Source organism: Strigops habroptila, chromosome 5, assembly GCF_004027225.2.
Source record: "Strigops habroptila isolate Jane chromosome 5, bStrHab1.2.pri, whole genome shotgun sequence".
In the NCBI taxonomy this organism is placed as follows: domain Eukaryota; kingdom Metazoa; phylum Chordata; class Aves; order Psittaciformes; family Psittacidae; genus Strigops; species Strigops habroptila.
The window spans coordinates 78,837,174-78,853,527 of NC_044281.2; the positions used below are offsets into that span (position 1 = coordinate 78,837,174).

Sequence of the window (16,354 nt, forward strand, 5' to 3'; positions counted from 1 at the left end):
AAAATACTGTGTCATTTGTTCATGGTATTAACCCTCCCACTAAATGATAGTAACAGATACATTCATCAGCTTTTAGGGCTAGTAAGAGTACATCATTAGCTCATGGTTGTAATGGAAATATTTGATCACAGCAGATCAGGTTAGCAAACATTCTGTATGGAGTTATCCTGACCACAGAGTGTTGACTCCAATTCAGAGCACAGGTAGCAGAAATCTTTTAATGTCAATGAATTGTTGACTGAAAATTTTACATTTGCAAACAGTGGTGAATGTATTCTAATTTTCTGATTCATTCTGCCATGGTATTTTTTTGTACTGCTAAAATAATCCATCCTCAGTTCTCAAACCATTTTTGGTCTTTAAGCATTCCTGAACTAGAACTAATCTGTTCTGGTTGTCTAGAACTACTTCCCTAAATTACTTATTTTAGTCTTTCCAAACACCAGACTGAATCCTTTTTAAACAGCACATTAACAGTTGGCAAAGGACCTAGAAATGTACTTCTGTTACAAAATACCTCACAGCATCAGTCATATTCACGTGTGAAATGTTCAGGATTTATGATGTTTTCAGCATTAATTCTCAGTTTAGAAACACAGGAGGTGAATAACCTGTCCCCGTGGAGGAGGATGGTGAATAGTTATCCTTAGTATTTGTAAATGTATTTGTGAATCCATCAGTAAGCTGTATTATGGGATCCTACATAAAGGTTGAAAGGGCACATTAAACCAATTAGAGATGATTCTTTGGGTTTTTGATACCTGCTAGCTAGATACCAGCTTCATTTGACCCACTCAACATGCATTCAGGGAAGAAACAATCAGTTTTGGCCTTGAAAGGAAATTATCTACAGGTGACATTTTAACTTGTCTCTAAAAAGTCCCCAGCTTAGGGTAGTCTATGCTGGCCAGTTCCATCAGCATCTGTAGCTATCAGTGACCCTGACCAGGTGTGTTTGAAATCAAATATTGAATTACTGCACATTTATAGAGAAATTTGGCGACTTTAGTCAAATATAAAACTTTCAGATAGTCCAAGCTTTCTCCATAATTGATAAAACATTTTTTTTCTCAAGTCTGCATATCCCAACCTTCTTAACTAGACGTAGACATCTTTCCTGAAGAGGGTAACACGTAACATGCAGCTAATTCATTAGGTAACACACTCCTCTCTATGAGGATGCAAGATACTGTGCATCCTGTCCACTTATGCATTTGATAACAAGATTTCATATTGATTTTAAAATGCATATTTCTTTGCAATGGAGAAGAGTAATTGTGTAGAACCTAACAGAAAACTCCATAAAAGCTCTCCATGGCCAGCAATGGACTTTACAACAAGCCCATTAGTGGTTTCCTGGGTAAATGTGTGAGTAATATGAAAAAATGATACATATTTGTATTTACATGAACAATATATGGAAGACAATGGATTTGTTATACTAGACACTAAATGTGGCTTGTTGTTTGTATTTCAGTCATCCATTCTTACCTGGAATATAAAATGTTCTTTCACAAGAACTGTGACTAAGAAAGTCCATTTATCTTGAAGGTATAAATTAGACTTGGAAATTTATGTAAATGCAGTTATCCTTTATCTTTGTTTCAGAATTAAGGAAACATAAAAACCTTAGTGAGAGTGAAGACCATTTGTGAATATGCTGACAAAAAGAAACCAAATTTCAGGTTGAATTCAATTAAAAATTTTAATGACTAAATGACATTGATAGTTTGAAAAAATGAATGAATAACATATACTGAAAATGAGATTATAAGCGTAATTGTAGGAAATTGATGCTAATTCTGTGTTGCAGCATCTTAAGAGAAGGTTAAACTTCAACATCCCTGTGGAGAGTGTAAGACAGCATCTTTGTACTAATGCTTTTCCGCTCTTTTCCCGGGGTAAAAGAAGTTGCAATAAACTGATACGCAAGACGCTTTACATTCTCACAAGGAAAATGTGGTATAGCTGTCGTGAAGTGTGCTGACTGAAGGTGAGAGTCTCAGTTCATCAATCGGCTTCTCTTTGGAATGGGAAAAATGTAAATATCCACACACAAAAATAGAATTTAAAAAAATAAAAACTCCTTTAAGCACTGTATTTGTGGCACTAAATTTACATATTATGTCCTCTTCCATAAAAAAGCATCATCAAAAAGAACTTGTGCCAGTTTCGTATTAAAAGGCCTATAGAAATCTCTTAAAATTGCCTTTGTTGTTGGTAGCATAGGTCCTAGACTTCTGTCTTCAGGTCGTCTAGTGTTTGATGCAGGACTCTTTGTAATCAGAGCTTCTTGTTTCTCACTTAGAGGTCCTGTGGAAAAACAGAAGATTATCTTATTATATTTCACTAAAAATGCCCATGCTAAAGACAGCAAACGATTAAATCAGAAGGTTTGCCAGGGGAAGACAAATGGAATTTGTGTTAGGAGCGGTGATGTTTCAGAATACTTAATACAGGCTTAGATTAGTGAAATAAATCACTGTTAGTAAATATGGAAATAATATGTTTTCCTTCCGTATTAATTAATCATCTCTACAACAACCAGCATAAATCATTTCTGGAGGAAAAAGATTGTTTTCAGAAGACAATTATGACATTGTGAAGGTGTCCCTGCACGTGGAAGGCAGTTGGAACTAGATGATCTTTAACGTCCCTTCCAACCTAATCTATTCTGTGATTCTGTGAATATAACTTTCTGTCCATTTTGGATTGCAATTATTTGCTAGTGTTACTCAATTTTATGATGTGAGTTATCTAATACCTGGTAGAAACTCTACAAGCTTCACTCATGTGAGCCTTTTTTTTTTTTTTTTGGAGGCTGGCAGTGGGATCAAAGTGGTCCAGTACATAGCAATGCCCCTATTCCAGGAATAAATATAAGCTTTTGACAACGTATTTCAGCAAGATAAAAACCCACAGACTTTTCCAGTGTAAACCATATTCAGGAAGAAGATGCCAAGCTCTTCATCTGTTCAATCTGCTACATTCAAACTTTCTCATCATCTAGACCAGTGTTTGGACCAGCCAGACTATTTTGCAGCCACATTCTCATCCTCTTGCTACTGTCAAATCAACATTGGGCAACATTTTGTCTGCCAGCGTTTCTCCGAGGATTAGCAACAGATGTCTCAATCAACACAGCAAAAACACAATTTCGCCCTTTTCCCAAGGCTAGAAACGCAACCTTTCATCATACTCAGATTTAGATCCTGGATTGGTGGATGCTGGCAACAGCAAGCACACCAGGGTAGCACTTCAATTTGTTTAAATTGCGTGGGATTGCTCTTGCACCTATGTAAGCCCATGACAAACAAGCCCTGACTGCCTTCAGAAGTAGGCCTGGCTTCCGTATGGTAAGATATATCAGATATATCCCTGCATGCTTAATGGTTTTGATTTTTTCCCTTGATATAGTCTTATTAACATCTTCTAACACCAGCTTTTCTATGGGAATTTGAGAGTTTTAATTTTGGTTGACTCCAGGCAACAAGATTAATGCATTCTTTAAGACAGATTCCCATGCTCCTGTTTTGTCTCTTAATAAACCAAAAATGACCTAGGAGAAGGATAAATTAGCCAGAAGACGCCTACCCAGATCCAGAAACTGGAACACCATGTGCATGGTGTACTTCACATTTGATGCATGGTCCTCCAAGCGAAGAACAAGTATCTGATCTTTGTTAAAAACTGTCAGCCAGTCCAAAAGATACACAACATAGAGCCCAACCTGTAACCTTACCTGTAAGCACAAAAAAATCCAAAGCAAGTAAAGATTAATTCATCTTAGAACACTTCTAGCAGTAAGAAACCAACCCTCTCCTCTGTCTTCTGAGCAAAAATCCCAAACGTGCTTTTGAAGAACCATAAAGAGACAGTATCTGAACATTGAACGTTTTTTAATCTTCCTCTTGTTTTCAGTGCAGCCAAAGGCAATCTTTGCAAATGGCCTTTCTACTGCTTAGAGATGCCATTTTACTAAGGGCTTGGTTGTGCACTTGATACAACAGCCACAGGTCTTCATAAAAGCACTGCAGAGAGATGACCATATGAAGAAGGATGTTCGGCCACCTCACCTCCATGCTCCTCCATGCTTGGGATGACCCAGCCTTCACAGTGAGTAGTACAAATCCTCTGATTTGGTGTCAAGAATTAGATTTGGATGTATTTGCTTGTATTCTCTGATTGCAATAATTAGATTTAGATCTAAGCTGAAGCAGCAGTGGCTGCTACACAGTGTTAATGGCACATTGTCTGAGTACGCAATGAGAGCACCAGACTATGTTAGACCAGGCATGTGAAAAGGCATTTTTTCAGCCTATCCTGACCTAATCTCTGTTTTTCTTCCCTCCTCAATTTTACATAACAAGTTGAAACACAAAAAGGATAGTCTGGTGTTCTTAAAAGTCCAACCTCCAACTGTGCCTACAAATATTTTTCCAAATCCCTCTAGGCTCAGAAGAGAGAATGTTGAATCCCAAGTCATAAGCATCTTTCATAAAAGAGACTTAACATCTTTAAGTCACATTATTGCAGAACGAATGAGCTCAGATAACAGTAGTCTCTTTTACTTCTTACACTGACTCGTGGCCTACACTGATATCTAAATTCCAGTAAAATAAGCCATATTTTGAATTACTGCTTAGTCATTATTATCATAGTGTATGATTCTGATGCATTTCTTTGGCTGTTTATAACAATAAGCCTCCATATTTAGCAGACTTCTTTGTATACATGCTACACAAGAATTTGAAACATCTTATTTGATTAAAACATCAGCCTAACATGTAATAATAGTGGCAGGGCAGCTCTCCAGCCCTCAGTCAATGCCCCATATCATGGAATACTGGGACAAACATGTCCTCAGTGATGGGTTTTGTTTTTCTTTCTCCTGGGAGATGGAGGCAAGTGAAAGGCAAGCATTGGCTTCATGGTATAGTTTGGGATTGCAGTGCTTTCCCACATCAGGTTACAATCTTTGTTAAAGCTTTTCACCAGAAAGAGGAATTTTAAGTTATATGTCCCCATAATTTTAACTAATACGTCCTTGTAATTTTCAGTTTTCTTGGAATCAGCAAGAACCATGATTTTATTCCCTATACAGTGTGTTGTACTGACTTCTTTTTCATTGCTGTTCTTCTGAACCAGATTATCTCCTTTAATAAGGCTCCAGTGCTTCCGCCCTATACATCAAAGGTATCAGCAGACTTTCCCAAGCCATTCTCCCCTCCATAATACCCATTCTTTCAGCCTGTTCACCCTGGCTTTGCATGCCTTTCTCCAGGTAGTATGCTTTTCACCGATTCTAAGTAAGCATAAGCTGCCAAACACCCCTTTCTTTACAGGTTAGCAGGTATCGGCAGCAATGATGTCTCTGACGCCTCTTTTGTTTCAGGAATATATTAACAAATAACAACATAAAAGTCTTCTGGCACAGTCACACAATTAGTAATCTAATGAGCTCACCAGGGAAAATAATCCTTACTTTTTCAATGTGTAGCAAACCACGCACATAACAGACTTTAGCAACTTGGATGAAGCAGCAGCTAAAAAAGCCTGTTGAGGAGCACAGTTAGCATTTGTGTTTTATTACGAATAGCATTTGTGTTCTATTACAAACACCTGCTTGTGGTTCTTTGGGAAGAGGCATCTTCTGTTCATTTGCAAAAGTATCTTCTTCAGAGGGCTGCCTCAGACAACAAATGAAGATTGGTTCTGCACCCTGAGGACGAAGATAGGAGGAAACTCTTTCCTTCTGGTTCTCTCTCTGCCTTTCTCTCCCCACACTGGAAGAAATGCATTTGTACAAGCAGATGGCTGGAAAATGCTGTGATATTGCCCAGCAGCAGCTCCTGTATGTGGAGGTCCTGGAAGCTATCATTAAAGATGAGCAGCTCCAGTCTACCTGCCAAGGTAAATAAGAGGAATGTCCTCTGCTGCGGGGCTCAAGCCTGTGCAATACACTCTTTTATGGCTATTTTATCGAGTGGAGGAGGCAATAACTTCCCCCCGGAGACAAAAGAGGGAAGTATTCCCTCTGATTCCTTTACAGCCTGAGCAAATTCAATGGCAAACTGGCCAGAAGTGATACTTCAAGTCAATCTCTTCCATATTATTCTCCCTCCTCAAGCAACGTTTGAAGTCATTATTACACTGAAAATGGGAATTTTGGAATACTGAGCCTGTAATACTCATCCATTCTTCTGCCAGCACTTTCCGTATTTCCTGTTATCAGTTTCTGATGTGCACAATTGAAAAAGAAAGTTTTTAATCTAGTTATTGGTAGCCTTTTCTGGAGAAAGAATACATCATTTCTTCTGATTTTGAGGCAATTTCGCACCATAAAGATCCTTGCCAGAACTACTTTTTGGAGACATCTGCAAAAAAAGCTTACACATTAAACTGTAATCTTCACTAAATGTGCTCTCCATACGCTTGCACAATAGAAAGACTGTATTATTACTGTTGGCATTCATCAGGGAACAGACTGAGGAGACAGCTGAGCCAGTACATCAGCTTTTATATGTTTACATATATATTTATGTCATCCACTTTACAAATGAAAACGGAGAAAGTTTTATTTCCTGATGCTTATTTGCACAGCGTTTTTGTGTTTTAATAACCCTGACACAATGCACCATCCAACAAGCAAGGAATCAAATGTTCTTGGAAATACGTACGGGCATGGCATTGTTGAGGGTGTTGTTGTAGACACAGGCTCTCAGGGAATAATCCAGCATGCAATTTTCAAACAGCTGCAGTGATTCTGCCACTTTTTCATGAAAATCTTCCACAGATTTATTAGCACTTGCAAAGTACAGATAATCGGAGTACAATCTGCGAATGAGAGATGTAAATGACAGAGGGAATAAAAGCAGACTTATTTACATGAGAATGGCAACCAGTTAAGTGAATCAAGGGAAAGGGTACATGTGTATAACATTGCTCCACTCACAGCCTGGTCAGCCAGGGACAATTTTCTGTTCATTTTGATGGGGTTCGGCTCAGAGTAGCATCCACTCCATGGAGCTGCTAAACATCATCCCTGCTTTCAAGGTCAGTATCACTCAAGAACCTGACCCTAGTAATTATGCTGGCCAGTATTTTCTCCTGAGAGCAAGTTTTACAAATGTATATACTTTAATTTTGTGTTATCTACCAATAATGGAACTGTTCTTAGCTGACACTGGGTACCCCTCTACATCTGGTGCTCCACGCTGCCGTGGTTAGAAACAGTCCTTGTCTCTAAAACTTAATGTTGATTTCAAAATCAACAGAGAATAGGCATGGGTTAGAATAAGTGATTTTTATACAATCACCAAGCTGGCCATCATCAAGACTAGGAAAGAGTCTGGACTTCCTATTTTGTTTTGCAGAAAGCTCCACCTCCAACCCTATACTGACTTTCCATCAAAACCTTCCAATTTACAGTGTTCCACCTCTGTTTGTTTTCAAGCTGAAATACTACAGTTAGGTGAATGGTTCACATTTGTGCTATAGTCTGTAGTGCTGCACTCCCCAAGCAGTCCCACCTCTACTTTGAGGACAGCAGGACATGAGTCCGTGCATGTTTGGAGGTTGCACACAAGCAGAGCTGCTGAATCAGCTGCTGCTGTGAGCAAAAGCCATCAGCAACAGGAATTTCTCTTAAGTTACAGCAAAGGAATATTCCCTCGTTGCACATTTTTAGCCCAAGTTGCTTAATATCACTTTAAAAAGATGATCTAAATTCAAATCCCTCTGGAGGGTGATGGTGATGAAACCCAAAACCTACAGGCAAGTGAAATACCTATTTTAGCATTAATCCCTGAAACCTTGATTAAACTTTTCCAAGGTAAATATGATTCAAAGAGACAGATGAAATACTCTGACACAGTATAAATATTAGATCTGCTGAACGTGGTATTTTAACTTTCTTTCAAATTTAGGCTTAGAAACTATGACCAGAAACAATGCTGTAGGTATTGTTTGATATGTTGTTATTGTTGATATTGTTGCATGACCCAACAATACTGTAGGAGTTCAGAGACTATTCTGTAACACTTGAGAAGGAGTCACTTCTCCGAGTGTGTCTGCAGCACAAATATTGTGCCTCCATAGAACCCACCTCTCAGAAATCCTAGATATCTTTCAGCCTCTTCCAAAAAATGCAGGTGTCTAAGGAATAACCTAATAAAATCAATTTATTTTGGTCCTATTTTATTGCTGCAGTAACCTTTTGTACTGCACTTTATTTTTTAACTTCCCTCGATTTCCACAGGTACTTAAAAATTCATCATTTAATTTAGAAAGTTTAGGCCCTAATCCAGCAAAGCACTTAAGCACAGGAATAGCCCCTTTACACTCATTATTTATGTTAGTGTTTTGCAAGAACATGATTTTAATTCCCATATGAAACAAACGGAGGCTCTCTTCATTTTAAAAGGAAGAAAAGGGTTGCATTTGTTGCAGGATGCTTCTCATTCAATTTTTACCCATGTTTTAAAAGAAAACTCACAGCAAACTATACAAGATAAGGCAGAGGCACCCAGTACTATGTGTAGGAGTCACCAACTAAGAAAAAGACTGCTTTTTGTCCAGTTCTTCCCAGTCTGGCAAATGCACTTCAGACAGCTTTCTTTAAATGAAAACACTCCACCTCAGAGGAGAGGGATGGGTACCAGGTTTGGACCAGACTGGTTGGGCAGCCTATTTCAAAGTGATGCCCACCAGTCCTTGAGGACCACAACCATGGCACCACGTGTGTGCTCTCCCCTGCAGTGGCAGACCTTGGGTCCCTCCTGCTGTACCCACCAAAGAGCCACCCCATCAGTACAAGATATGAGGGGGAGAAGCTAAGGGACAAAGCCAGCTGACTTCAACTAAATCAGGCACACAACAGCATCTCCTGTCTGCAGAAAAGTGTGTACATCAACAAGATTTGAGCTTGCCCAGATTGTGCCAGGGATGACAGGACCGACTGCTCCTGGCACACAAGATGAAAAGCTTCTCGCTGAGGGAAATCAGCCAGCAGACATCACATACAGCATGGGCCTGGCTGCAATTTCATTTGAAATGTTTAATATGACGGCTTAGTATTTCTACTCATCCATTAAAATAAATGCATCATTTTAAAGACTTGCTGACATCTGATGGAAAACTACGTTCTTGAAGACAAGCTCTCTCTCTCTCTCTCTCTACAGGGCAGTTGAGATTTTCTATGTTTCTTTCCATCTGTTTTTAATTCTGAGGACATCTGCCTGGAAATAAAACCTTTGCTGATTAGGATTTCAGCTGTTCCAGCTACTTGAAGTCCTTAACTTCAATCATCATCCATTACAATGAAATAATGATGACACTGACACCCACCATCACAAATCTTGATGTCCTCCAGATATCCCCCATTGGGCAATAGACCAGACCCTGTGCAGGTTAGATCAGACCCTATCCCAGACCCTCCTGATGTTCTGGTTACTGCCCTGCACTGGTTGATGGAGTTGGCTGGGCTTCGCCTTCTGCCAAAGCTGCTTTTGCTCCTGCAGCTCAGATGAGCTATCAACAGCAAGGGCATAGGAAATCATAAACAAAAAGCAACCAATTTATCATCAATAATACAGCAAGAGAGATGAAGCTGACTTTTTATCTCACCCTTATTAAAGCTGGCAAAGAGCTACACCCACATTACAAAGGTGGTTAAAGCAATCAGGGAATTTGTTGGTAATTTACATGAGGAAGCCACTTCAGCCAGCTCTCTAGCATAAAATTACCCATCTGTTAAATCCTGAGGCCAGGAGATGCCATTAGAAGTTGAGAGCTGTATTTCCTGACATAGGAGATGGGAAGCACTCTTGCAGCTCTGCCTCTCATCAGTAGCCATGTCCTACCATCGGGGAAGCTCACCAAGGAGCACCCGTCTCTTCCCACTGCCACTCTGGGCAGCTGCTGCCTGCATGAGCACCCCAATCCTGCTCTCCTCCCAGTGCCTGAGCTCACACCAGAACCTGGTCCCACCATCATCTGCATCCCCTTCTCCTTCTTAGGCATTCCTGGGGCTTTGCCCTCGAGCACTGACCTAAGTATCCTCCATATCCCTATGGAGCTAGAGAGAGAAGGAATTCACACCCCCTTGGTCTGACCCTTTTGCACTCCGCCTCCATCCCGTCCACCTTCCCTGTTGCTCTCGTCATTATCATCCTCTTTCAGAGGACAAAGTGGGAAGAAATGCCTCAGAAATCTGGAGAAAGACTGGAAAGAAAACGTGAAATCCAAGTGGAAAGAAGGGCATTCCTGACTAACCCAATGGAGAACCATTGAAGAACAGCCTGCACCTTTGCAAAAGCAGAGCCTTTTCACTGCAAACAAAGTCAGGAAGACCAAGGATGAACTCCTAAGCAGCTGTTGGCTGTACAAACTAAAATTGCCCGGTAAAGCTTTATATGAGTGTTGCACCAAGCATTTTCAAGATTAAAAAAAGTTTGTATCATTTGCTGACTCTGGAGTTATCTGCTTATTTTGAATCACTGTGAACAGTATACCCCTTGAAGATATAAACCTTATTATTTAACATGAATTGCTGCACATAGAGTACCACACATGCAGGGACCTATAAATGCAAGTGTCATGGTCAGTCAAGTGAGCTCTGCCGAGAACCAGGGTATATTAGCTCAGGTGATGGAGTTATATTGCATTTGGCAAGGTATATATTTTCTTTTTAGGTGTCCATGCATGGCACTCGCTGTGGCATTTACACTCACGTGCCCCTCTTGAAAACACTATCACAATGCCAAAATACACAGAATAGAACCCCTTGGCAGCTCTTAGCACAAACCATGTAACTGTCAAATACCACGTGAACATTTATTTGCATCCAAGAGAGCAAAAGCAAATAAAATCATTATAGTAAGAAATTGCTCTCACGTACTTTAGCAACGTGATCCTCGCTCACCTTTCAACAGGGTCTCTCAGCATGATGATAAGTTTGGCATTCGGTTGGAAGGCATGGATAAAATCCTGGATTAAGAAGGGAGGTTCTCCTTCAGTACCGTTGTCATAAAAGAAAATCCAAGCGTTGTTGTCCCACATCGTCGAGGCACTGGCCTCCCCTGGAAGTTAAAAGCATCTCTGCTAGTAACTCATTTCATTCCGCATATTGGAGTGGAAATGGCTGAATTTTGAAGTGATGTAGATGATAGACTAAAATTGACTCTATTTATTTCAACATACCTTAGTTCTTCCAAATTGATCTAGCTAATGCTCCCCAGAGCCAGAGCAATTACACAGCCTCATACCTTTGTGAATGTAGTGATGGGTAAGGCAGGTTTTATGTAATTCCACCTGAAATATTGCTGTCCACTAACCACACTGCTTCCTGCTAGTGGTTAACACATGGCAATATATTTGCTCTGGGCTGGAACGGACTGCTCAGGGTTTTGGCACATCCTCCAGTGATGAACTGCTGAAGACCTGCTGTGCTCTCTGAAGCGCCCCAAGGGTTGGTCTTAATGTTCCTCATCTCAGAGAAGTAACTTGCTAACAAATCATACAGTTTGACACAAACTAAAGAAAGAAGCAGAAATCACCACACTGGTGGATCAATAATGTTTAGAACATAAACAGGAGAGTTGGTGAGCACATGGGAAATGTTAAAATATGCACTAAGCAGCTGAATTGAGTCATTGTGGTTTGAAATATCCCTTCTTGAGAATTTTCCATTATCAGAGCTTTTTTATATAACTACAATTATTCATGTAGGTGAAGTCAAATATAACTATTCACCAACCATTAGACAAAAGGTCTATAGAATAAAGAACACATTGGTTAAATGCCAGATTCTGACATCCTTGGTTTCTGAAGAAGCTCACTCTGAATGTAATGCTACGGGGAGAAACACAGTCAGTAACGCCTGTGCTAGGACAAGGCATATGATGCTTCAGCTGCTAAATAAATCATTTGATAGGATGTTTTGACTTGTGTAATCTTCCCTGTCTTTTTAAGTAATAGTGGCATTTATGTGGCATGCTACCACTTAATAAAACATATAAAGAAGCTTTTTGGAAGCTTCCACTCCTTGACTGTCTAAAGAGGGCTAATTATTGTTAATGACGTTTTTTGAAATCAAAAGGAATACGATGAGACATTATTTCACAGACTTACACATGATCTTGGACATGATTTCCCCCCTCCTTTTATTTGTTTCTTTTATGGGAAAATCCCGTAAAGATTTTAAAAGATGGCCAAAACACAGCATGAAAAATATGCTGGCTCCAAACTTCAGCTTAAGATAATGTGATTCATTAATAAAATCTGGAAGTTGTTAGAAAACACATTAATCTTCCGTCATGTTCATTTTGCCCCTTTTCAGAGGGAGGAGATCAGGTCCATTGGCTAAAGCTGGGTGTCCACGACAGCTCTGCTTATCCATTCTAAATTAATTAGCCAAAGCACTGCCTAAACATCAGTGGGCTTCGACTTCCTAATTAAAACTCAATTAGCCCAGCTCCCACGCTAGCTGCAGCAGAAACACAAGACTAAATATAGGACAAGAGCTGAAATAGCAGTATCACAAAAACATCATGCAACTATTTCTGTGCTATCAGAAGGTGCAAATGGGTATGAACACTTCTGTACATGGATTTACAGAATAAGTGCACTGCAGGAATGAGAGCAACCTTGGAAAGTCACTGCGTATCTCTGTGACTGTAATGGCTAGGCTTAACTGCTCCCTGAAAAATGTTTGCCTAAATCATGTCAAAGAGTGAAGCCTACAACCTCATCAAGCGATTTATTCCACTCCAGAATAGATTGTCCGATCTTCCTTCCTGCTCCTCTGCTCTGTAGACCTCTGATCATATCTGATGTTCTATTGGATTTATTCCAATTAGTTCATATATAGTGACCACACTTAAGAACATCTGCTTACACATGTGCTATCTGAACTAAATAGAATCAGTGCATTTACACATAAATGGGCAGATTCTCTTAAAACCACAGATCAGACCACACCATAGCTGCCACCACCAAAACTCTGCAGGCAGTGCACGTGGAAGGGAAGATCACAGGCACACAACAGAGTCATGCTAAAGCTTTCACAGGGACTCAAGGTGCTGCTCTAATGCAGTTGGTCCAGGATAGCTTGGATTCAAGAGGACAAATCTTCCCAAAACAAGATGACTGTCAAGAATTAAGGGAAGTGAATAATGATAATTAAAAAACAAACAACATTCTGCTCTCTGCTGACTCTTATAATTTTAATTTCCTGAAGCAGCCAAAAATACTCCTAACAGTGCTTGTTTCTGTTTTATAATGCAGATTTAATATCTGCAAAGACAACAAACCATAATAAACATGAGATAAATTAATCACTGGATCAATTATGTCAAATTACTGCAGTATTTTCTCTTATGGACTTAAAGAACATATGAATTAGTAAATTGCCTAAAGACTGGATGTATAATCTCTTCATTCAGTCACTAATGGATTAACATCATACTGTGTTTTCACAAGACATTCCTCTGAATTTATCATATTAATGATCACAAATAAATAAGTCCTGCTCAGAATGCCTCCGGCTAGATCAGTGCTGTCCTCTTTGGTTCATCTTGAAGCAGATGTTGGGCTTTTGCAGGGGGAAATGCAATTATTACCCACTAAGTATAATATCCAAAGAAGCTGAACTTCATGTAACATGATGAACTACTTAAATGTTTATAGTTTAATAATTTGCTTTTCTTTCTAGTCATCTGAAATAAGAAGACAGAGGATTCTAAGCAAACCTGATATATATACAGATCCATCTTAGACTAGCTATCTGTGTTTTGTTTTTTACCAAGGTCATAAAAGACTGACTTAATGAGTATAATCATTCAGGACTTTTCCTGTAAACTTAATAAGAAAAGCGAACAGAACCTTAATGAAACAAGAAATGAGACTACAGGAAAAAGAAACATGAAGCAAACTCTAGAAAAAGCTGTAACAGGAGGTAAGTACTCAAAGATGTACGCTGCCAATTGGATGAGTGAATTTAATTAATAAAAGCACTTCACCCATGAAAGGACAGGAGATATTATTGTGAGTAGGAGGAAAATCTGCAGATGTCCGTGATAGCAACATTTCTTAAGACCGCATCTTGTGAATTTTTCTCAATGTTGAATATTTAATATACTGAATGATAGACTTAAATGGAGGCTGAGGAAGTACTGAACAAATGTGACTCCAGCCAAGTCTCTGGTTTAAACAAGGTAAGACAGCGTCACCATTTCAACATGACAACAATAGGTTAAACTTTTTTGGTTAGAATAAGACAAAACCAAAAAGATTCTGAGGGCAGGCAGGAAAAACATGCCTGTATTTGCTGTAGAATTATGACTTCAGGCCTACTTGAAAAGTCTCTTTTCAACAGGGAACTGTCTCTTGCACAACTAGTACTTTCATGGAACATGTCTGGTTTCCCTGAGAAATTTTGCGGTGACAGAGCAAAACTGGTAATACTCTTCCCTTCAGTTTTCTGCTTTTAGCAGACAGGAAATGCAGAATTTAGGAACTCCTACTGATATTCCCCATGAGCTCTGTAAACTGATGGCACCACTGGCCGCAGTGGATGAGCACAGTGGACTGACCACTGTGTGCCATAGAAAGCAATCCAGGGAGCCATCCCTAGAGCCCAGTCCTAACCATGGACTTCCATAAGGTACAATACAACAGCATTTCTAAACCATTTTTAATGGTTTAGAATCAAGTAATCAAGTAATTTAATATCAACTGAAACTGTAAGATTATCTTCAAATAGCATCCTGTGCCTCTAGGTTCCATACCTGGAAAGAAATACCATGCAGGATAGCTCCAGCTTGACTCTGTATATCCCTGCTCTTGAAACTTGCATTATCTTTGCTGTTTACAAAGCAGCTCGGGGTTTTAATAATTTTTATTTCAGTCCACCACAGGCTACAGAGACTTATGACTCAAAAAATGGAGTTCCTTCTTCCTATGCGTATCTTATGTAGGAGCCTGAGAAAAGCTGCTTGGAGCTATAGCTATCATGGAAACTGTCTCCAGTCAGCTACATAGTTTCTACAGCAACCACTGTATGTCATAAAACCGCAATTAGTGTGTTAACCTAGACACATTGCTACAGCTTCTGAACCTGAAGCTACAACCCCATGACTACAGGCAAACCCCCTGTAATGAAAACAAAATGAAAACAACGTTTGAAGGAGTCACCAAGATCATTCTCACTCTTTTTTTGTTTGGGTTTGTTGTTTTGGGTTTTTTTAAGATTTAATTCAATATGGATGTTCATCAGACATCCACTGCTTACTCAGGCATCTTCAAAAGATAATCGCAGCTTTTAACAAAGAAAGTAACAACCCTCCAGGTAAAGGCAAAAATCCTAAACTGGTTTGTGTTGGAAGGGTCCTTAAAGCTCATCCAGCTCCAAGCCCCTGCCACAGGCAGGGACACCTTCCACTAGAGCAGGTTGCTCCAAGCCCCTGTGTCCAACCTGGCCTTGAACACTGCCAGGGATGGGGCAGCCACAGCTTCTCTGGGCACCCTGTGCCAGCGCCTCAGCACCCTCACAGGGAAGAGCTTCTTCACAAGAGCTCATCTCAATCTCCCCTCTGGCAGGTTAAAGCCATTCCTCCTCGTTCTGTCCCTACAGGCCCTTGTCCAAAGCCCCTCTCCAGGTTTCTTGCAGCCCCTTTAGGCACTGGGAGCTGCTCTAAGGTCTCCCCAGAGCCTTCTCTTCTCCAGGCTGAACAAAGTAAGAACTTCTGCACTACCCGCACACACCACAGAAAACAAATGTCAGGGGGTCTCTGCTGCAAACCATTTATATGTGGGAAAAGGCCCCTCTCATGTCACAGCTGCAAATGCTGCCAACCTGGAGCTACAGAGACATATTCCAGAGGCTGATTTGCCCTACCAATTACGATGTTGTTCATCTTGCCACGTTCTTTTGCTGCTTCACTCTGCAGCACACCCTGAATCTGATGCGCTGCTAAGTCAAACAGATCAAGGTAATCTTCCACCGGGTAGCGATCATGAAATCCATCCCTCAGACGAATTATTCCTAAAAACAGTGAAAAGAGAGAAGTTTAAGGCAGGGCAAGATTAACCACTGGTGTGAACCAAGACGGCTTCATTGACATGGCTGGCACTGAGCCAGTTAACATCAGCACAGAATTAGACCGATGAAGTGTAACACTCAGATAAAAGTGCCAATAATGAAGTAGCTGAGATTGGAGATACTATACGATTAAGCCATAAATTCAGAGAGATAGGAAATATCTGAAGTGTTCTGGTTTATCGTTCCTGCATGAATAGCTTGCATTTATGTTCTTCTAAATTTAGCTTTTGGAATGAATATAAAAGACCAGAC

General features: G+C 40.0%; 1 protein-coding gene across 2 annotated transcripts in view; it reads right to left on the minus strand.

Annotated features, from left to right (window-relative positions):
* Positions 1–1,686: 1,686 nt before the first annotated feature.
* CHST15 (carbohydrate sulfotransferase 15) overlaps positions 1,687–16,354 on the minus strand; it is a 48,936-nt gene continuing 34,268 nt past the window's right edge. For both annotated transcript variants that reach the window (XM_030488269.1, XM_030488268.1), the window contains exons 4-8: positions 15,899–16,045; positions 10,925–11,081; positions 6,681–6,837; positions 3,595–3,742; positions 1,687–2,313 (exon numbers count right to left, since the gene is read on the minus strand). In XM_030488269.1, the coding sequence (XP_030344129.1) occupies positions 2,123–2,313; positions 3,595–3,742; positions 6,681–6,837; positions 10,925–11,081; positions 15,899–16,045 (800 nt within the window). In that variant the 3' untranslated portion in view covers positions 1,687–2,122. The remainder of the gene's footprint in view (positions 2,314–3,594; positions 3,743–6,680; positions 6,838–10,924; positions 11,082–15,898; positions 16,046–16,354) is intronic.